Raw genomic sequence first — 22,342 nt, forward strand, 5'->3', positions numbered from 1 at the left:
TTTCACCTAAAGCACAATAAAAAAATAAAAGTTTAATATGGAGCGTTTGAAATATTTTATTATTATTTTAATTGAAGAAAAACTTGTTGAGTTGGATTACCAGGCATTCTATGGGTTTTGGCTTTAGGAATTTCCTCGGACTCTTCCTTTGCATTTTTGCCCAGTAAGCACTGGCTGACCTTGCTTAGAGTCCACCTCTCGGGGCGTCCCCCCAGCTCCCCGTCCCTGGCTAGGACGTCTTTCCATCTCCTCTCAGCCGGCGTGGCTCCAGCCTCCTTTTCTCTCTCCTTTACTCCCCGCGGCGCTGCTTAGCAATTTCTTGACAAACCGGGGGATGATTTAGGCAACTTCGGTTTGCGTTGTTTCCAAGGAGTCTGAACCCCTCGGGCGTAAAAACTGGCTCTCACAGTTCTTTTACATTTCTCTTGGCCAACTCAGTACTTGTTGAATTAAATTTTACCTCGAGAGGAGGCAAATTTAAAAGACAGCTTTAACCAAAAAAAAAAAAAAAAAAAAGTGCGGGCCATCGGTGGGATGGAATGTTTTCTCGGTGTAGGGAGGATCAACCCAATTGACCTACAAACGTCGGGCTCCCCCCTCTCTGTCTCCCTCCCGCCCACCCTGACCCGGGCCGCGCTCCCTCCGGCAGCCGCAGCCCCGTGGCGACCGCCAGCCGGGGGCGCTCCTCGTCTCCCGCCGCAGGGCGCCGGCTCTGCCTGCAGCTGGGGCCTCTCCACCGCGGACAAAGGGGCTCGTGTCCCGCCGCCCAGGCGGAGCCTTTCCCTGCCCGCCGCCGAGCGGCCTCTGCCAAGCCTGAGGCAGAGCGAACCGCGTGTGACCCTGCATGTGGCCCCGCGTGTGGTGCCCCTCCCAAGTTGTTCCCCTCAAAGCCCGGATCACCAAGTTCCACGACCCCCGGCTTCCCTAGCCCGAGCCTTCCCTGTTGGAGGAATTGAGTAGAAAGACAGTAACCACAAGTCCTGCCGGCCCTAAGGGCCAGGGTCGGGCACAGACATCCAACCTGAGGTCTTCAGGCAATAGGTTGCCACAGGGCTTTTTGGTCCTCCAGTGTCAAATGTAAAACTCCTTTCTACCTTGTAATGATCCAGGGGCTTTACCCCACACCTCTCTGTGTCAGAGAGGGTCCAAAGGCTGCTTCTCTCCTCTGCCCCTCCCAGGGAAGTGCCCAGGCATTTGAATCTCTCCTGTCATTTACTGAACTTTGGCTAGACAACCAGGAGGCTGGAGGAAGCCTGTAAAGGTGACATCAGTCTCCACACCTAATGATAGGAGCAAAGCCTGATAGAGGGGTTGTTGTTGTGTGCCATCAAATCAATTCTGACTCACAGTGATCCCATAGGACAGAGTAGAACTGCCCCATAGGGCTTCTTAAACTGTAATCTTTACAGAAGCAGACTGCCACATCTTTCTCCTGCAGAGCTGCTGGTGGGTCCAACCACCTACCTTTAGGTAAAAACCAAAAACCAAACTCAAAAAACCAAACCCAGCGCTGTCGAGTCGATTCCAACTCATAGCGACCCCATAGGACAGAGTAGAACTGCCCCATAGAGTTTCCAAGGAGCACCTGGCAGATTTGAACTGCCAACCCTTGGGTTAGCAGGCGTAATACTTAACCACTACACCAGGGTTTCCTTAGGTTAATAGTCAAGCGCTTTAACCACTGCACCACCAGGGCTCCTTGCACCACCCCAGGGACTCTAATAAAAAGGTTTTTCAAAATTCCACTATCATCACCTACCCCAAGGCCCTTATGGAGGCCAAGGTGCTCAGGAGAAAGAGACTGAGCTGATAAGATAATTTGTACTAATATAATCACTGATAGGTAACTCCCACTTCAAGAGGTTAGATTTGTCACATATACACACATCAGGACTCCTATGCATTTTAAAAGGTGCCTACTCTTGACTGTTGACCTATATTCACTCAAAAGATGAAATGTTCATGATGGAGCTTCAGGATGCTCTCTGGAGTTGTGGGTAGGAGACTTAGTGTACCTATCACTTAGTAGCTATGTAACCATGGACAAGTTACTTACTCTGCATCTTTGTCCTCTCTGAGGATAATTATAGATCCATCTTATACAAACGGTATATGAAATTATATGTATAAAGCACTAGGCAAAGTGCTCAGCACACAATAGGAGCTCCTATGGTAGACACTATTTGAGAGTCTTTCCTGAACAATATCTCACAGATAATAGTTAAAGCTAATCATAGCAGGAAACTTTCTGAATGCCACTTCCCTGGGAGTTAATTCAGGACTCATGATCCACGTGAAAACCAGAATCTGGATTGCCAACAACAGGTTTTTCCGGATATTTGCTTTCAGAAGTGCCCGCCCCATTCCACTGCCCTCAGCCAGCAGTGTAATACTTGCTTGCGCCTCTCCCAGCCTCCCCACGCCCCTCACTGCAGAGTGGGGCCTTTTCCCACGCCTCCTGCTGCAGACACCTGTGAGCATATTCTAAAAGCTGCTAAACTAAAATTTTCAGGTAGAAATACTTGGAGGTAAGCTCAGTGCTCTAATTCTCAAGAAAATCACCATTCTCTTTGCCTACCTCTTCTCAGAGTTTTCCCTGGCTCCAAAGAAAGGTGTAAAGGTGAGATCAAAGTCTCCTCACCCAATGATAGGAGGAACGTCTGGTAGAGGGGTTGTTGTTGCGTGCCACCAAGTCAATTCTGACTCAGTATGACTATAGGACAGGGTAGAACTGCCCCATAGGGCTTTCTAGGCTGTAATCTTTACAGAAGCAGATGGTCAGGTGTTTTCTTCCAGCGGAGTGGCTAGGGTGGGTACAAACAAGTGACCTTTCAGTTAGCAGCCGAGTACTTAACTGTTGCGCCATCATGACTCCTTGATAGAGAGGTTGGAGACAGCAAAGATGGCCTCTTCGTCCTTGTTCCAAGATAAAAGAAGTAAACTATTTCAAAATATTTGGATTTTCAAAAAGTCAACAATGGTTATCTCTAGGTGGTGGGATCATAGGTAATTCACATCTTTATGATTTTCTGTGTTTTCCTACTCGTCTACAGAGATTATTTTTAACATAATGAGATGTATTGGGGGTCTTTGGTAATTACAAAAGCCATTTTCTGTTCAACTCCGGAAACTCGGAAAGCACAAAGAAAAGTCCCCTTAATCACATCATATAAAGATAACAGCTGTTAACATTTTGGCATATGTCTTCCCAGACTTTTCTTTATGCAGAGATACTTCATTTTTGTCATCTGGGAAAAAAGCAAACATTTAAGAGACAAAATCTTGGGTCTTTAGTTTTCAATTTTATTTCTGTTTTTAAACAGCATCTAACAGCTTGGCAATGTCCCTAACAACAAGGACGCACCCCATGCATTCCCCAAGGCTCCCCTGGCCCAGGCTGGGGTCTAGGCTCCTATAACTTCCCCTCACCCACACCAGCCATCAGGCCTATTCTCCCTCAGGAGACTTGGGACAGAAGAGGGTCTTCAGTTAGAGGGGAAGTTGGGACTAAGGACACTGGATGGAAGGGCTGGGCTCAGACACAGCTGCCTTTGTTAGTCTTAGGATACTTGGGATTTGGTGGCATGCTCAGACTGTGGAGGACAGGGAGAAGGGCTCCTGGACTCCTCTCTGGCCTCCCTCATCCTGGGCAAGCCCCATGGCGCCCCCTCCTCTTGCTGGGCTCAGCGCACTGCCTTTAGAAGACGGGCAGCCTGTGGCTCCCCAGCATGCCCCTGGTGTGGCCAGGTCAGCCGCAATGAAGTGGCGCCCACTTCTCCTGGCCTAGGCAAGGTGAGGAATCAGGAAGGTGTGTGTCCCACTGCCTCCTACCACAGGCCTCAGGATCTGACTGTACCAACTCTCACCTAAAGGAGGATGACACAAGGGGCAAACTTGGCCATTTAAACCCAGGCGTGGTGGGCCCAGCAGGGTCCCCAGGCTGGAGGGCTCAATGCATACCCTAAAGAAGCAGAGGCAGCTCAGCTGGGAGGGTAGGGGCCCACAGGGCCAGATCTACCCTCCCCCCACTCCCATCCACACCCATGGTAACCATGGAAACATCACCACCACCACCTCCCTTCTGCCAGCTGCCTGGGTTCAGACAACCAGGCTTGGCCTACCTCCACCCAGCCAAGGGCTGAACTGATGCCAGGCTGGCCACAGAGTGGCTGCAGGAAGAACTGGGATTAGGCGATTTGGTCAGTCAGGCTTCCCAGCACAGCTTGGGAGGACTACCACAGGAGCCTCCACACCTTGCTGCTGGGCTGGGGTCAGAGGTGGGCTTAGTCAGCCAGCACAGAAGCCAGTGGAGCCAGCGCGTGGCCCCAGCTGCCCTCTGCCTGTGGGCTAACAGCTACTGTGGGGTAGTAGCCCTTGCTGCTGTAGCAGCAGCCTCTGGCCCTCGCTGACAGGGGTCTCCGGCTGCTGCTCCTCCTGCCCAGGCTGCTCAGACAGCCCCTCGGGGCTAAGGATGTACCGACAATCACTGGGGACGCCTCCCACTGCTCCCAAGCCACTGCCATCTCCAGCCCCGTTGCTGGCCTGATCCCCGCCAGGCCCCTCAGCTCTCTCGATGTTGATGTACAGGGGGTCCTGGCTGCTGGACAGCACGGACAGGTGGCCCAGGATGTGCTCCAGTTCCATTCGCAGGCACGTGAAGGTTGGGCGCCGCTTGGGGTCCGCACTCCAGCACTGGTACATGAGCTCATACCTGGGGCGGAGAGAATGTGAGAAGATGTAATAAGCATCCAGAAGAAAGGGGAAGGATGGCTCTGTCCTCAAAGGCAGAGGCCCCTTAATCATCTTAATTTTATTTAGCACTCATTCTTGGATAGGGCTTACTATGTGTCAGGCACTCCTCTAAGCGTTTTCAGATACTAAACTTTATTATTTAACTCTTACAACAACCCAACGAATTAAGTTTTACAATTACTCCTATTTTACAGACAAGGAAAGTGCAGCAGAGAGGTTAAGAAACTTGACCAAGGCCACACAGGTAGAAAATGATCAAACTTGGATCTGAAGCCAGGTGGGTGGGCCCCAGAGTCCCTGCTCCACTGCCCTGGGAGGGGGTACTCGGGAGTGCTTTTACCTTGCAGAACGCAATCTGGACTCAGGCTTATTTTTTTGGAGGGCTCTGAGCAGCCATTCTTTGCCCTAAATCCTCACAAGGCAGAGCCAGGCAGGCAATTTTTAATCCTCCTTGGTCATGGGCTGCTTTGAGAATCTAAGAAAAGCTTCCAGCCCTCTTCCCTCGGCTTGAACACTTTTCTACATACAATTTCAGGGGTCTTACAGATGTCCTGAAGCCCTATCCCTGTTCTCAGGGAATGCCCCAGGTCCAGGAAAAAGCCTACCACTGGGAAGGGCTGAGGCCAAGTCCAGTCAGAGCAAAGGCCTGACTTTCTTGCCTGTGCCCATGACAAAAGCCCCAAGAACCACCACACGCCAGTCCTCCTGACAGGGGCCCCCAAGGATGGGGGAGTCATGCCAGATACTGGATAGGCCGTGGGAATGATTCAGGGCCATGGGCACATGGCCGGGCTGGGACACATTCTCAAGGCTGTGCTAGGAGCCAGTTGGCACCTGTCCACCCTAAATTGGCAACACCAGCTTCAGCCCGGGAGGAGGCTGAGCCAGGGCTTGGTCCCCACTGCCCAGCAGAGCCTCTGCAGCTACAGATGAGGGCCCTGCCAGGCTGCAGCTACAGGAAGTCCCGCCCCTACTGTGCTCTGAGCTCTGCTGAATAGATAGTAGGGGTGGAACCTGGCTGTGCACCCAGATTTCCCTCTTGAGTGCAGGTGAGTCACCCATAGCCCAGCCTCCCAAGCCTAAGCCCATTGCCATGGAGTCTATTCCAACTCATTGCAACCCTGTATAACAGAGTAGAACTGCCCTATGGAGTTTCTAAGGAGTGGCTGGTGGATTCGAACTGCTAACCTTTGGTTAGTAGCCAAGCTCTTAACCACCAGGGCTCCAGGCTCAGGGCACTTCAAATTCACTGCCCTAGAGAAGGAGGATTCCATCATTCAGGTTGAGCCTTCTTCTACCTGTCAGGGGTCTTAGGCTTCTACAGGTCCAACCCCACAGTAAGAAATGGGGAGCAGATTCCTTCCTGAACCACTGTGGACTCCCTGCCCCTGGTGCTAGTAAAAAGGTCCTCTGGGGGCCCCAGGAAACCCTGGCTTGGATGGGGTGAGGGAATGCGGACTAGAACAGACAAATCACAGTTGGTGGGATGGTTAAGAGTACATATTCAGAAGTCACAGGGACCTAGGTTCAAATCTCAGCTCGTCTACTTGATAGCTGTGTGACCTTGGCTCTGTTACCTAACCCCTTTAATCCTACTTCCTCATCCACACAATGGGGATAATAATAGTCTTTTCCTCATAAGGTTAGATGAGGCTTACCTGCAAGCATGCCTGTGAAGTGCCCAGCTGGCATAAGTCATGCCTACCGCCACCATGTCACAGATGCTCGCCGACACTCCTGTACAGGCTGTATCACCCCACACCCCACTCCCGATGACTTCAGGCTTCCAGAAAGGAAGTTATCTTAGGCCCCCTCCACACCCTTGATAGGAGGCCAAGACCAGGAAAGGGGTGCAGCCTCTCGCCCCGAGCCCTCTCCTTGTCAACCATGGAGCAGATGGAACAGCACGGAGTTTTCTTCCTGCCCTTGTGCAGCCCTCTCTGGCGAGGAAGGGGAGCTGAGTCGAGGGGAGGTCTTTTAGACTAGCTGGGGTGGAAGGAAGGAGGTGGGGGTGGAAAGAAGGTGACAGGGAAGCTGCACTATTGCTCCACCTGTGCCTTCTGCCTTTGGGGTATCTGATTCTCACAGAAAACAGCAATAGAAAAAGCCAGAGCATAGGGTGGAGGTCAGATTTCCCTCTCAGTATAAGGACATTTCCACCAAAATAAATTAATAAATCTCCGATCAAGGTTCTGAGCTGCCACTGGGCCAGCAGCTATGGTGGCAGCCATCAGCTGAGACTGTTTCCTCCCAGAATCCCCATCCCGGGGCACTCACACGTCCTCCATGCACTCTGGGGGCTGTTTCAGGCGGTTCCCGCCGATGAGGTAGTTGTAAATCTCAGCATTCTCGATGCCAGCATATGGCGTCTGCCCACGAGTCATGATCTCCCACATGGTCACCCCAAAGGCCCACTGCGATAGAACCACAGTTGGAGGCGTGTTGCTAAGCTTCCTGGCTCTAGGCAGGTACACCTCAGGGCTCAGGGGCCTCATAGCTGGGCGGCAAAAGTGAAGAGCGCAGGGCTGGCTAGGCCCTTGAGGATCCTGAGGGTCTCCTTGCATGGTCCCTGTGCCCCCCTGCTCACCACGTCACTGTGCACAGTATACAGGTTGTCCGCCAGGCTCTCCAGGGCCAGCCACTTGACAGGCAATTTGGAGGCACAGCCCTGACGATAGTAGTCCCCACTGTAGATCTTCCGGGAAAGACCAAAGTCGGCCACGCACACCGTCATGTCCTCTGCCAGCCTGCGAGGGGTGTTGCAGGATGAGGGTCAGCCCTTCTCCAGGCCATAGCCTTACAGAGCCAGGGCACTTTACTCCCAAGCTGTCCCCCAGCATACCAGACCAGGTCACAGGCAGGAGCTGACCATTAATGAACCCCTCCCGGCCCTGGCTGCTGCCTGCCTCCCCGAGCCCTCTAGAATTCACATACATGCAATTCCTAGCAGCTAGGTCTCGGTGGATGAAGTTCCGGGAGCTCAGGTACTCCATGCCGCAGGCAATGTCTACCATGAACCGGATCAGGGTCTGGAGGGGCAGGTTCTGGAGGACAGACAGGACAAGCTCAGGCTGGATCTGCCTACCCAGCTGGAGCAGGATGAATAGGGTTTGCGAGCCAGAGGCCAGAAGGCTGAAGGAACATTCTCAGAATCACTGAAAGGAAAGGGATGGAGGGGGGTTCCCAAGGCAAGGAAGTTTTGGCAAGTCTGACAGAGAGCTCAGGAGCCAAGACCTGGGACCGCACAGGTCTCTCCTCCTGGAAGAGGCTGTTGTACAGCCTAGAAGCCCCCGCAGGGCTTTGTGAGGGAAAAGGAAACTTGTTAGCATAAAAAGGGTCAACTCTGTGCCCTCCTGCTCCCAAGCAGCTCCATCACCTGCCCACCAAGCCCCTCTCTCCCAGGGTTCTTTCCAGGCCCTGTTCTCCCACCCCAAGTACTCACAAAGGGGTTCTCCCCAATCCGGGAGGCGAGCAAGAAGGCATGCAGGTCCCCATGTTTCATGAAGGGCAGAATGACCATGGGGATGGGGAGACGGCCCTTGGCCCTGCTCCGGAGGCTGACCCCTGGGAACAAGGGATAGTCAGGAGCTGGGCACATGAAGGCCAGAGGAAGGCTCAGGGGTCTACACCAGCCCCTGCCTGCTAGGCCCCACCCCCATCCCTGGCTCTGCCACCTGTCTTCCCACAAGTGCACACTGGCCTGGTGACTCACAGCTGCCCCAATAAACTAATTCTGAGCCCTGGAGCATCTCCTCTGTCCCCTCCTCCTAGAGAAGTCTTCATCATGAGAGCCTTTGGTACAGGGTCTGCAAACATACGCCTGCTCCTCACTTATTGACTATCTCATTATTCGACACTTTGCACTTACAACAATAGTAAAAAGTCTATTATCCGACGTTTTGTGCATTCACGACATACATCTGGTGATAACAAATGCCGAAGTGCAAGGTGAGAGTAACGCTGACTGTGATGGTTAAGGTCATGTCAACTTGGGTCAGCCATGATTCTCAGTGGTTTCACAGTTATATAATGATGTAATTTGGCAGTTGTGTAATGATGTAGTCATCTTCCATTTTTGTGATCTGATGTGGTCATTCTCCATTTTTGCATAACACTGATTTTTGTATAACAACCTGGTCTTTGTAATCCAACCATGTTGATAAGTGAGAAGTAGGTTTAATCTCACCTGGAATCTGGTCAGGTTACAACCAGGACTCTCCCTATCTATTTTGCTTACATCTGCTTACTCACCAATTAAGTTCAAGCTTCTCTCCCATAGGCTGCCCTCCCACCTTGGGGAGCATATTTTTGGCCCTATTCTATATCTGCCTCCCCCAAAAAGGGGCTCACCAACAAGCTTGGCCACGTGTGGGTGGTCAAACTCCTTCATGCAAGCCGCTTCCCTGAGGAACTCTTCAATGTCACTTGAGGCGATGATGTCAGCTGGGAGAATAGAATGGGAAGGACGGAAAGAGGTAAGACCCCTAAGACACCTAGGCCTTATCCTTCATATGTCCTGGCCCAGGAGGCATTCTGCCCAGGAGCGGGTGAAACCTCCACGGGGCAGGGCTGTCCAACAATTTCTCTACTTGTAAAGCCTCCTCTTTGGTTTGGATAGCACAGCAGCTCCACCAACCACAGCCTTAATCATCCGGAGAGTGAGCTCAGAGGATAGTCACTACTGACGGCAGAGAGGAAAGGCTGGGGCATGAATATGTGTGTGGGTCTGTGCTTGTGAATTACTCACGTGGTGCAGACAACAGCCCAGTCAGTACTAACTAGCTCTTCTCAGAAAGTCTCAGGGCAAAGCAAAGTCAGGCTCAGGATCAGTCCCCCTTCCAGCCACCCTCAGATACTATGTTGTACTCACCTTTCAGCATCTTCACTGCCACCTTCACAAAGGAGCCATCCTCCTGCTTCAGCTGGGCCTCCCGCACTGAACCAAACTCTCCTAGGGACAGATCCAAATGAAGGTGGGTCCCCTCAGCCTCTTGCCTCCACCTTTTTCCCTCCCACGTGACCATCCATGGGTACACAAAATCATCAGACTCTGGAGCCACTGGAGGCACCGCTGCCCGCAGCCAAAGAAGAGCATACTGGAAGTGGCTCCTCAGTCCTCTTCATCCCCAGCTACCATTCCCCTAAACCTCCCAAACTCAGGATCTACAAGGACATTCTGTTTATAGGAGCTAAGGCAAATCCACACTCTCCATGATAGGAGAAACCACATACGCCCAGACATAGCAACGCTTGCCAACTCCTACACAGCCCCATACCTTTGCCTAACATCCGGCCCAGGGTGAACTGCTGTTCTGGGATGAGCACATCTTGCAGTTTGTCCTTCAGTTCATCGCTGACACCCAAGCTGTCCACTGTGAGGAGGGGGTCAGTGAGAAAGGGTAGTGACCCCAGCTCCTAATCCAAAGCCCAGCCTGCCTCCTACACCTCTGACCCACCCTTAGAGCACAGAGATGAGCTTAGCGCTCCCACAGCTGGAGACGGCAACCCTCAGGACAGTAGGTTTGTCTGTCTGTCTTGTGTGCCTGGGTCTCACCAAGGTTCAAGCATACTGGTCAGATTAATGAGTTGGTAAAAGGAATGCAGACAGGAATATAAAGGTTTTTTTCCTCGCATGATCCCCCACCACTCACATGTGGCTTCGATGCGCTCAGGCCTTTCCCGGTTGAAGGATCGGGCTGCCCGGAAGTGAACAGCTGGCTCCCCCTGAGCCATGACACTGTCAAAGGCTTGCCTAAAGGGAAACCGAGGACCTGGGGTCAGTTTCAAGGCCCTCAGCCACCACCTGTCTCTCCCTCTCCCTCTCCACTACGCCCCTTACCCAAATCGTGTGTCCTTCCGCCTCTTTCGAAGCAGGATGAGGGCCAGGGCAGCAGCTGTCACCAGGGCAGTGAGCACACCCAGGACCACAGGCACCCAGGATGTCCGGCTGTGGGGAGGGCCCTGCTGGCCTACAGAGGGAAGGGCAGTAGCATTAACTAAGCTGCCACCACGGAGTCCCTCAGAGCTTTCCCAGGATGGCCATCTGGCCTCGTCAAGAGGATCCCCTAAGTCAACAAGGGTCCCTGAGTGGAAAGAGGCCCCAGAAGAAGAGCCAACTGGGTCCTGCCTTGTCAGCAACAGGCCCTGGCTATTGTAACCACGGAGTATGACCAAGGACTTCTATGCTCCTTCTGGGTGTGAGAGTTGAGGAAGAATGGGAAACGAGACACAGCTTAACCCTTTGGTGACCCAATTAGTTTCCGCTCTGAATTTCTTGCTGATGCCATGAATTTTCATTGATGGAAGCACTCTGAATCCCTGAGGACGTCTGAATTGTTGGTAGGTGGTATGGATTTTTTTTCTTGTCCCCTCCCACAAGCCCACCCTAAGTGTTTAGTGGTACAGATGAAGTACCACTAATTATACCCCAGAGGCCTCACCAGGGTTTACTGGAACATATGTGGAACAAATAAAAATTTTCAAAATTTCTATTTTCCCTACCAAAAATTGAGGCACCTGATCCCAACCCACTGCCATCGAGTCGATTCCGAATCATAGTGACCCTATAGGACAGGGTTGATACGATACCCTATAAAAACAGTAATTTGCAGCACTGGCCCATTTCTTTGGTTTCAAACAATCATTAAGGCACCTGACTTGCAGCAACATGCACTGTCAATGAGAAAGTAGCTTCCCAATAAACAAACCACCCAAAAAAATTAAAAAAAAAAAGTCAAACCCATTGCCATGAGTCAATTTTAACTCATAGCAACCCTAAGTTCACAGTCACTATATGCAGCGCTGGGCACGAAAGGGTCATTAAATACCAACCCTGGTCTCCAATGCTGGACTCTCAGTCTGTGGGTCTATCAGGAAGGTCCTGCCAGCCCCTCCCAACAGCTGGCCCTTGAATGCCCTGCTCCCTTGTCCCCTCCCCCCCAGGCCTCACCTGAGTGGTCGTGAGAAGAGATCACCAGAGGCTGACTCCAGGGCCCACAGCCAACGGCATTGCAGACGCACACGTACACAGTCAGGTCCTTCTGGGGATCCCAGCCTGTCAAGTTGACCCTGGTCCCCTCCACTGTCAGCTCATTCTGCAGCCAGAAAAAGCCCCCACCCCACACTGAGCCTGAGTAAGGCCTCAAGCTGGGGCCTGAGGGCAGCAATAGGTCCAGCTGGGAGCACAGGGGCGTGGGGTTCAGGAACACAACCTGCTGGGAGTCATCGCATTCCAGCTCCAGGCTGCAGGGGCCTCTCCCGAAGACAAACAAAGCTCAGTCCAGGAACGCAGAGGAGGGGGATGGGAGAGAGCCAGGCCGGAGAAGAAGGCCTTATCTGTGCCCTCCCCCAGTTTGTGCAGGAATGCGCTTCCTGCTTGACATACAAAGTGGCCACAGGATAAAACCCTAACTAGAGACAGAATCCAATAAAGAGTGAGCTGGCAGCTGAGGGTTGGGGGCAGTGAATACCCAGGGTGGTGGGGTCCAGGCCACTGAGGATAGCCATTCTGAAGTTCTAAAGGTCCTAGAGCCCTGAAAGCCAACTCTCCAGTACCTGAGAACCCACCTGGAGAGTGGAGGGCTCTCCAGTATACCTGGAGAGTGGAGGCCTCTGCGGGCCCTTACCTGGGTTCCATTGTCTTGAGCCCAGGACAGTTTATAGGTCCCCAAGGGGCCTTCCATAGGGCCCTCAGGTTTCACATCTTCCCACTCCAGGATGAGGCCTGAGTCTGTGAGGATGGCATGGAGGTTCTGGGGAGCGCTGGCTGGGGCTGCACCCAAAGAGAAGAGGTTGCTAAGACCCCTGCCCTTCCCACCATCATTATCCAACTAAACTCACCTCCCAGCTCTGACTGCTTACTCACTGTCTGGGGAGAAGGGGGACCAGCGGCACCCCAGCTTAGCAGTGTTGCTTGTCATCGCCATGGTTACTGCCTCTCTACCTCATCCCTCACCACTCCCCTCACACAAGGAAGCGCCAGCCACACTAGCCTCCTTGCTGTGGCCAAAGAACTCCAAACAAGTTCCTGCCAAAGGGTCTTTGCCCTTGCTCCTGTCACCTACAGTGATTCCTGCCGTGATTTCCCCCAAATGTTCACGTGGCTGCTTTCTTATCACTGCAACCCCAGAACTCCTTGGAAGGTTTTCCTTGACCTCCCTGGGGTACTCTTCACCATCAAATTCTCTCATCTTTTCTAGTTGGTTTGTCTGCTCTACCCACTAAAACTAAAGCTGTATGGGAGAGAGGCTGGATTTATTTAGTTCATTAGGTATGCAGCCAAAACTAAAACACCGAACCCTTTGCCATCAAGCTGATTCAGACTCATAATGACAGGTATGTAGCAGGCGCTCAGTATACTTTTGCTGAATGATGCAGGGTCATCCTTCTCAGGTAGCCCCTCTCCCATAAACTCTATCCAGAATTCCATGCCAACACCACCAGCACTACGCCTCTGCTCAGCCACTGTGCCCATCAAGCTGATTCAGACTCATAATGACAGGTATGTAGCAGGCGCTCAGTATACTTTTGCTGAATGATGCAGGGTCATCCTTCTCAGGTAGCCCCTCTCCCATAAACTCTATCCAGAATTCCATGCCAACACCACCAGCACTACGCCTCTGCTCAGCCACTGTGCCCTGTAAGTCCTTACCTAGGCCCTTTGTCCGAAAAGGAACCCAGTCAGCGTAAGGAGAGGGCCCCAAGGCATTGGTACAGCGCACCCTGAGTCTGTAGTTGGTGGCAGGAGACAGATCCCGGAGCAGGCAGGTAAAGGGTGGCACAGACACCACGACAGCCAGGACTTCCCAGCCTCCTAGGGCTTGAGTCACCTGCAGAAATGCAGAAAACAATGACCTGGGGCAGGGTCTGAGATGAGATGGAAGATGGGATGTGTATGGGTGTGTGGTGGGGGGAGGATTTCTAGGGTTAAAGCTTCCCTAAGGCAACTAAGCCTATCAGCAAACACTTGCTGCTCTCCCCCTCACCTCCCCTCCCACTTTGTCCCCGTAACACACTACCTACCACACCTTTGCAGATGCTGTTCCCGAAGCTCAGAATGACCTGCCATCCTTTAAGACTCTGGTTCAAATATCAGTTCAAGTATCACTTTCTCTGTGAAAGCCTTTCTCAACGCCTCCAGAAAACCATCCCTTTGTACTCAGTTACTGAACTCTGTTAGAGTATTTACCACTTATTGTAACTCGTTCCATGCCAGTGCCAATCTTGGAGCTTCTCAAGGGCACAGAAACAGTCTTACTCATTTTTTCACCCTGATAACTAGAATTAGGAAACCCTGGTGGCGTGGTGGTTACGTGCTATGGCTGCTAACCAAAAGGTCAGCAGTTCAAATCTACCAGGCACTCCTTGGAAACTCTATCAGGGTGGTTCTACTCTGTCCTATAGGGTTGCTATGAGTCAAAATCGACAGAGCAGCAATGGGTAACTAGAATTAGATGCTCCTCTTACACTTTGGTGGGCCTGGACAGGAGTAAAAATGAAGATCCACATGCCATATGGCTAAATATTTAAATGCTGTAATTCAGCTACCAGTTACCATCCAGTCAATTTTGACTCATGGCGACCCATGTGTGTCAGAGAACTGTCCTCCATACAGTTTTCAATGGCTGATTTTTCAGAAGTAGATTGCCAGGCCTTCCTTCTGAGGCACTTCTAGAGGGACTGGAACCTCCAATCTTTCAGTTAGTAGTCACACTTGTTACCGTTTACACCACTCAGGGACGCCTATAAATAAGCTAACCCTATTTTCTATCTTAATATCTTCACAAATAAACCCTCAAAACAATCTGGGAGGCCAGGTTTGCATTTATAATCCTCAGGCTCCTTGAAGTCCCAAGACAGAACGTGGTGGCACAAGAACCATGGGTCCAGCTATGGGTCCACACCATGAGGGGCCTCAAGTGCATGGTGCGGACAACATTCCTGTACACCCACATTCAGTTCCCATTCCCCTGACAGACGACTGCTCCTCAGGCTTAGAGCAGCACGGACCACAGTGTGGTCCAGTCTTGGGAGGATGGACCCAGAAAAGATGCCCACACAGGCCCTGGAAGCAGACTCAGGGCAAGAGGTGCAAAGTGCCTGGTGTGTGGAGTGGCAGGGTCAGGATCTGGATGGGCACATCCCCTTGACCTTGCAGACTGCTTGCTCTGGGGGAAGAAGTGTGGCCAAAGGAGGGCCACAGCGGGGTCACCAACAGGGCAGGGGCCTCTTTAGTCCAGGTCTAAGAACAGAACTGCTCATTAAACACTATCTGAGTAAACAGGTGAAAAAGATCAAGCTTGCATTGCCTCTTGTTTTTGGTATCACCTACCCAGCTTTACACTTTCCAGGGCTTAGACGCCCTCTGGTCCTCTTGTTCTCTTTGGCATGAGTTAGAGGTGGGGCAGGGCATGAGAGCCTGGATGCCAGATAAACCAAAGGTTTGAGTTTTCCCCCATGGAAGAAAAAACTCTGTTCCAGAGAGCCCAAATCTACTCTAGTGACCTGCTTTCCAACCTAAAGAACAACGCCCGGGTTCAAGCCAATCTGCAGTCACTTGGCTGCCAGATGATAAGATGAGGCTGTTCCTACTAAGGGGCAGCCCCTGCACAGAGCTGGAGACCGAGCCCCTGGGCGGGTCTAGGTAAGTGTGATGGCACAGTCAACAAAGACAGCCAGACAAACATGTCCAGGCCAGAAGAGCCTGTCTGCCCATCTCAGCTTACCTGCACCGTGCAGGATCGGAGTAGGGCTTGGCCATCAGCACCTGGCATCCAGGCCACACTAGCATTTCTGCTGAAGAGCTTCGTCACTGTGATGTTGGAAGGGGCTGTAGGCAGTACTGTGGATGAGGACCTAGAGTGAGTGCCCCAGAGACTCCAGCGCCCAGTAGGACATGAGAAGAGGATGCAGGAGGCATGGGAGTAAGCCTTGAGTCCCTCTCCAGGGTCTGGGGCACCTCCAACCTAAAGATGGCTACACGGAGATATACAAGCAGCCAGTAGGGGACAGCTACCCATACCTGCCTGAATGCCTAGGCTGTGGAGGGAGGTCGCCTCTCCCTGAATCAGGGGTCCTGCCTGACTAAGGAATAGGACAAGACAGTGAGGGTGTGGGAGAGGGGTACCTTGGCTTTGAGAGATACAGCCTAGAGACAAACACCTGCCCCTGCAGCCTTGGCCCAGCACCTCACACTGGGCTCTCTCTCTGCAGGGCCATGTTTCCCCCATCCCCAATGCCTCCACAGCGGGTGGCAGAGGCGCAGTTGGACAGAAGCCTTGACCAGCGCCTGCTGGCTCCCTCCCTCCCAAGGAGTCCTTTCATTATGGGAAGTCTGCTGTGAAGTCGGGTTTCTATTCTCATCTCAGCTATAGTAGGATCTCAGGTCCTCCCGCTAGGAAGGGGAGACACGCCAATTAACCCCTCATCCCCAGGATACAGCAGGACAGGACCCTAGGCAGCTGGACAGCATGTGATTCTAACTTCTACACGGGCCTCCCCGCTCCCCACAGCCCTTCCCCCCTCCCCCAAGCCCTCCCCTCAGCCCTCCTACCTTGAAGACTCACAGTGGCTGGGCGGGAGGAGGCCAGGCCTTTGGGGTTGTGAGCTTCGCAGGAGAACACAGTGCTCTGGGTCACCCCTGGTGCCAGAAAACCTCAGTCAGCCACCCAAGCAGCTCCCCTCACCCAGGTCGAGTTGGGGAAGAGGGTTGCTCAGGTTTTGATCCTAGATGGATCCTAAAAGTCTCTCCAGTCAAAGGAAGGGGCTACAGAGGGGGGCTTGTGGAAAAAACAGTGACTTCGGAGTCTAATGGGCCTGATGCAAATCTCAGGGCTGGGGCTCAGTTTTCTCATCTCTGATATGTGAGAACTGTGAGAATCAAGCCCTATATGTGTGGTGTAGTGGTTAAGTGCTATGGCGGTTAACCAAGAGATCAGTAGTTCGAATCCGCCAGGCGCTCCTTGGAAACTCTATGGTGCAGTTCTACTCTGTCCTATAGGGTCGCTATGAGTTGGAATCAACTAGACGGCAGTGGGTTTTGGAAACGCTGGTGGTGTAGTGGTTAAGTGCTACAACTGCTAACCAAGTGGGTTTGGTTTGGGTTTTTGGGTGAGAATCAAACAATGTGATGAATGTCAAGTGCTTACTGTGCAGCCACCCCTCCCACCTCCGTAGTCAGCACTGAGCTGCCTCCCTTTCCAGGTCACTCCTTTCCTGCACAAACCACCACAGCGCTTCTCTATCTGCTCTGTGCCCTACTGTTGTACTTGCAGATTCTTTGCCTTGTACCAGTTCTCAGCTCCTTATGCTTGTCTCATCTCCCCAGTTATGCTCAATTCCTTGGGGGCGGGGAGCAGCGGCTTCCATTTCCTTTGTGTTCCCTAGCTCCCCTATGGTGCCTAGCTCAGTGTGGCGTGTGGAGTAGGAGTTCACTGAGTGCTTATTATCAGGCCGGCTGCCTGAGGGCCCCAACCACGCACATCTGGAGGGAACTGGACCTACCCTGCTCTCCAATCTGCTCCAACCCAGTGCTTCCTGAACAAAACCTGCCCTGGCTTCCCAGAGTTCACCACTTCTCAAGGTTCATAAGTGCCAGAGAACTAGACAGATCGGAGCCCCTGCCCTCTCACCTTCCAGCACATGAGATCAAGTCCAGACTCCCATCTCTCTTGCCTGGTTCAAGCCTCAACCAGAAACAGTGAACTCTATTTCACCGACAGGTGAGCCTCACAAGTATGTGCCTGAGTATCTTGGGGTTCAGATGTGTTACAGGCATAACTGCGTGGAGGTATGCGCAGATACAGTTGCTGGGAAAATGTCTGGAGAAGATTTCTGGGAAAGGGCCATTAGGGTAGGAGGCGCCTGTATCTTTGTGCTGGCCTTGCCCCCGTTTCCCCTTCGGCAGCCTGAGAATCGTCTCTTTTTGGCATCTGCCAGACACTCCTCCTAGCTCTGCGTGGGCTGGTTTCTGCCTCCTTCCCATGGAGGGGTAGGGGGGCCAGCCATGCATGGCCAGGACTGCTGCAAAGGAGGGAAGGAGGTCCCAGCACCCTCCTTAAGCACACACAGCAGGATCTCCACTAATCAGCCCACCCATCCAGCCTGGCACACCTTCCTAACAAGCTCAGTAACTGTACAGCTCCCGTCCCCAGGCACCGGGATCCTCTGGACACTCACAACAGAGAACTCGGTGATTTCAGCCAATTTGAACACTGCCAGCCTCACTGCCCCCAAGGACCCAGCTCACGCCCTCTTCAAAGCCCCTTCCTGAGGCTGCTCACCTGTAACATTTAAAACGGAGGGAGAGGGAGTGGGTCCTCCAACCTTTCTGCCCTCTCTCCACCAGACAATGGTAACAGGCTCAGGGGGACCCAAGGCTTCACAAGACAGTTGGAAAGAGGCATTGGGTAGCACGGCCAGATCTTTGGGCTCCACAGTGAAAAATGGCACACCTAGGGAGAGAGAGGGACGGGCAACGGCCTTGCCACCTTTTGGCTCCCTACTGCCCGAATCACAAGCCAGCCTCTATGCGGAGCCCTCTATGCAGAAGCCCCCCCTCCCCCCCGCAGGCCCCTTCCCATCCATTGGTCAAGTGCAAAGCAGTCATCCAGCTTCCTGGGGAGGGGGTCTTCTTTTCCCTAGCCCCCTAGGCATGACAGATTCTGCTAACAGCTCCCACACTCCCTTCCCAGACCTGTTCTGACAGCCCTTCTCAGAGTAAGGGAGGAGATGGGGCAGGGGGGGCGGGGCTGGGAGCTGGGAGTTGGGGGAGGGGCAAGGGAGAAGGGGGAGTGGGTGGGAGTTTCAGCAGAGTTCTGTTGGCAGGCCCCAGCTCCTGTTCAGGGCCCTTTGTTACTTTCTTAGTCACTTTGTTTTCCTGGGCTGAACAGCTCTGAGCTTGGAGCTCTCACAGCTGTGAATCCTTCTTGCCCTCCCCCACTCGTCCGCTTCTGGCGAGGCCACTTGGCAGAACCGGGGACAGGCCCGGATTGGTGTTTGGGGGCTTGTTGCTCAGACAACTGAAACTGACTGCACCCCAGAGGTTATGGATCCTAGTTGCCACCTTGGCTCTCAGATGCCCACACTGCAATGGGCAGGGTCGCCTATGTCTGGGGTGGACCTGGAGCCTGGTGCAACTGCAGCCCAGTCCTGGATGGCAATAGGACAGCCTAGTTTCCACTTAGCTATCCTCTCCAGAGGCATGGGACCAGCAGACTGCACCTGCTCCAGGTCAACATGCCCATGTGGCTCTGCCGCTCACCTTCTACCATGAGCCACACTGGCTGGGAGGTCTGGATTTTTCCCTTATTCTTCACCTGGCACCAGTACTGGCCTGCGTCAGAGCGCTCCACTGACTTCAGGCTGTGGAAACAGGACACCAGGCTCGGGTCTGCTGGACAAGGGGGCAGGTCTGCTGGACAAACTGGATGGAACTCAGTCTGGCCCCACTTTTGGAAGGTTCCACAGGTTGCCAAATAAAAAAACCATCAGTCCTCTGGGCATCAGCACAGCCCCCACTAACAAACTCCAAGAAAGAGCAGAGCCCACCCCAGGCTGGCTCCCCACAGCCTCCCTCACAGCCCTGCACCTGAGGAAGCTGATCCAGTGCTGCTCACTGATTGGCATAAACACCTGGTCCACACTCTGGACCAGAGACCCGTCCTTCATCCAGTGTATCTCAGGCTCACTCATCCCCTCCATGCTACAGTTGAGTTTCATCGGCTGTCCCTGTGACACTGTCAGCTTCACCGGGGCTCCCAGGAGCTTCAGGCCTGAGGGGTGGAAAGGAGAATGTGTCAGCCTGCCTGAGGCCCTGTCACTGGAAATATCCCCCATTCTCTTCCAGACCTAGCTTTTGTATCAGAGGGCTCATTCTCAGCCAATGGCCAAGGAGGCTTAGGTAGGACAAAGTGGAAGAGAAGGTAGCCTGGACTTGGGCTTGGAAAAGGAGCATGACAACTCTCCAGGCACTATTTCTGTCACTGCCAAGTTCTCCCCAGCTCTGTGCAAGTGCCTCTTCCCCATTCCACCCTCCTGGACAATGTAAATTTAGGCCCAACCACCAAAAGGCCTGGCAACCAGGCTGCCGGAGTCTGGGCTGATCCCAGCCGTGAAGCCAGGCTGAAACAGCAGGGAGTTCTCACCCTGGTGGGGCAGGCGCTGCCTAGAGAATGATTGCTGTACCCACCCGGTGCAACAGGCTGCCAGCTCTCCACCCAAGGTGCCAGCCCAGACCCCACACTGTTGCCGGCACCCACCTGTACCCCACCCCGCCAAACGAAGGGAGGCTGAGGAAGGGAAGGAGGGGGTGCTCCCCTGAAGTGGAGAACATATGGCTGCACAACCACGTCAGATCAAACACATGGCAGCCTTCCTGGCAGCCGCCCGCTCTATTAATACCTGAATGAGTGCAGGGGCAGGCGCTAAGAAGGTGGGAGGCAGGAGGGAGGGAGGGGCAGGACGCTGAGCAGGGTGCCCAGGACCCCTGAGCCACTGTCACACTAACAAGGGCCACAGAGGTGGTCTAGGATCCTACCTTACACACTTACACACACACATACACACACCCTACCTACCTACCTCCTGGCATGTTTTTATGCAGAGACTGGCCAGCGAAGTATCAGCATAGCTGAAATCCAGTCCTTCTTTCTGCCCTATGCTGTGTGACTACAGGCAAATTCCTGGGCTCTCTGAGCCTCAGATACACAACCTTCAGCTTGTAAACACTTGTCACCCACCCCAGAGGCTGATATGGCAAGGAATGCTGTCTCAAGTACAGTGCCAGGTCGGTGGCCACCCTGCCCTGTGTCTCTTCCCTACTCCCTTCATTCACTCAGCATCAGTCACAGGACAAGGGTGGTGGGGGGGAGCCAACACATCCCGGCGTCCCAGGGGTGGGCAGTGTGTAGCTGGCAAGCTCGAGTGCTGAATGGAGCTGTATGTGACCGCATGCCTCAGGGGCTATGTGGGAACACAAAGCTAACCCCCACATAAGACCTTGCTCCAGCCCATGGGCTCCAACGTTCCAGTTAGGAGGAAGCTCTGGGTGCGCACAGGGACCAGAGTATGCCCAGACGGTTTTTGGGACAGGGTGCTCTCACTGCTCCTGTGCCTAAATGGTGTACCCCTGGGTGCACAGCCCCAGCCCCTGTGGCTTCAGAGTGGGACCTTCGTGTGTGGGGCAGGCAGAATAGGGTCCCCAGGAGTGGGGAGGGGAGAGCAAAGAGAACTAGGAACAGCGAGGCGGGAAAACCCACTTTCTAACCCCCAGCTGACCACACAGCCCATACCCCTACCTCTTTCCCTTCCACCCCGCCACAACAGCCCCAGGCCCGAGAAAGTTGGGGGTGGGGGCCCCGACCGAAGATCTGGCAGCAAACACACAGCTGCGCCCTATCCCCAGCCCCCAAGCCTCGGCCTTCCAGCTTCGGTCCCCCCACCCAAATCTCTGGCCCGCCCAGGCCCCGGCCTCGCCGGCCGCTGTCCCCGGACTCCGACCCCCGGCCGCGCCCCTCCGCAGCCCCCCGCTTTCCACCGCCCTCCGGGCCGGCCCCTACCTGCGGCGGCGGGCTCCGAGAGCAGCAGAGCGGCCAGACCCGCCAGCAGCAGCAGCAGCGGCGGTGGCGGCGGCGGCGGCGGCGGCTGCAGCGGCGGGAGCCCCGGCCGCCCCATGCTCCGCCTCAGCGCCATCGGCGGCGACGCCGCACCATGCCGGGCCGGGCCGGCGAGCGAGGAGGGAGGAGAGAGGCGGGAGGCGGGAGGAGGGGCGGGAGCCCGCAGGGGGGCGGCGCTGGGCGGCCACCTCCGAGCCCCGCGCCCGCGCCGGGTCGCCGCCGCCGCCGTCAGCAGCGCGGGGTCCCGGGGGCCGCTCCTGGGCCACCGCGCTCCTTCCTCAGCCGTCGCCGTCGCCGCCGCTGATTCATGTTCTTCTCCGAGCCGCCGCCTCCTCCCCGGCCGGCCTGCAGCCGAGCTCCTACCGCCCCCCCGCGGAGCCCTGGACCGCTCGCTCCGAGCGCCAAGCGCGCCTCGGCCGGCCACCTCCAGGCCGCCAGCCCGCCGGCGTCGGCTGCCCCAGCCCCCCCAGTCCCTAACCCCAGGGTCTGGCTCGGTCCCCCGGAGGGGCACCCGGCCATGCCTCTCCTTTCCCTAAACACACTCCAGCATCTTTTCAAACCCAGCCCTCCAGATTCCGCCCTCAACACCTTGCTGGATGCCTCCACCACACCCCAACTTTTACCCAGACTCCGATCACTGCGTCCAGAGCCCTCCTCTCAGGACTTAAAGCACCTCAACCCCCCAGACACTCTCAACTGTCAGGTCCTCCCCCCAAACCGCTGTGACTCAGGGCTCCCCCCACAGGATCCTCTGTCATCTTAGGTGCCCCTGCAGGCCTCGTTCATGAACCTTTCATCCAAATTCCCCGTATTTGTGCTCCATTTCCCACACCTTTATCTCCAAGTATCTTCCTGCCCCAAACTGACCATTTTCTCCACCCCTTTTGCCCAGCATGTTTTCCCACTTAGGCCTTGAGCCTTGAATTTTCCAGGACCTTGGTAATCCCTAGGTTTTACCTAATATCTCCCTACACTAC

General features: G+C 54.2%; 1 protein-coding gene across 1 annotated transcript; it reads right to left on the minus strand.

Annotated features, from left to right (window-relative positions):
- Window positions 1–2,690: 2,690 nt before the first annotated feature.
- Window positions 2,691–20,302, minus strand: TYRO3 (TYRO3 protein tyrosine kinase). Its single transcript, XM_023558681.2, has 18 exons — window positions 19,340–20,302; window positions 19,013–19,113; window positions 18,033–18,203; window positions 16,304–16,390; window positions 15,477–15,592; window positions 13,403–13,580; window positions 12,378–12,523; window positions 11,702–11,846; window positions 10,592–10,721; window positions 10,404–10,504; window positions 10,029–10,124; window positions 9,623–9,703; window positions 9,103–9,195; window positions 8,195–8,316; window positions 7,687–7,796; window positions 7,340–7,499; window positions 7,030–7,166; window positions 2,691–4,711 (listed from the first exon to the last, which is right to left on the minus strand). Exons 1-18 carry the CDS (start codon window positions 19,585–19,587, stop codon window positions 4,348–4,350), a joined length of 2,586 nt encoding a protein of 861 aa, XP_023414449.1. The 5' UTR covers window positions 19,588–20,302; the 3' UTR covers window positions 2,691–4,347.
- Between the last annotated feature and the right edge of the window lie 2,040 nt (window positions 20,303–22,342).

This window comes from Loxodonta africana, chromosome 10 (assembly GCF_030014295.1).
Source record: "Loxodonta africana isolate mLoxAfr1 chromosome 10, mLoxAfr1.hap2, whole genome shotgun sequence".
Classification (NCBI taxonomy): Eukaryota; Metazoa; Chordata; class Mammalia; order Proboscidea; family Elephantidae; genus Loxodonta; species Loxodonta africana.

What these genes read in the sequence shown, in the direction of transcription:
- TYRO3 (XM_023558681.2), bottom strand. Translation starts at nt 19,587, where the DNA reads ATGGGGGATATTTCCAGTGACAGGGCCTCAGGCAGGCTGACACATTCT. An exon ending in CTCCGTTTTAAATGTTACAG is followed by an intron (nt 16,391 to 18,032) that starts GTGAGCAGCCTC and finishes TTCTGGCACCAG; the next exon opens with GGGTGACCCAGAGCACTGTG. An exon ending in CTAGCTGCTAGGAATTGCAT is followed by an intron (nt 7,500 to 7,686) that starts GTATGTGAATTC and finishes CACCCCTCGCAG; the next exon opens with GCTGGCAGAGGACATGACGG.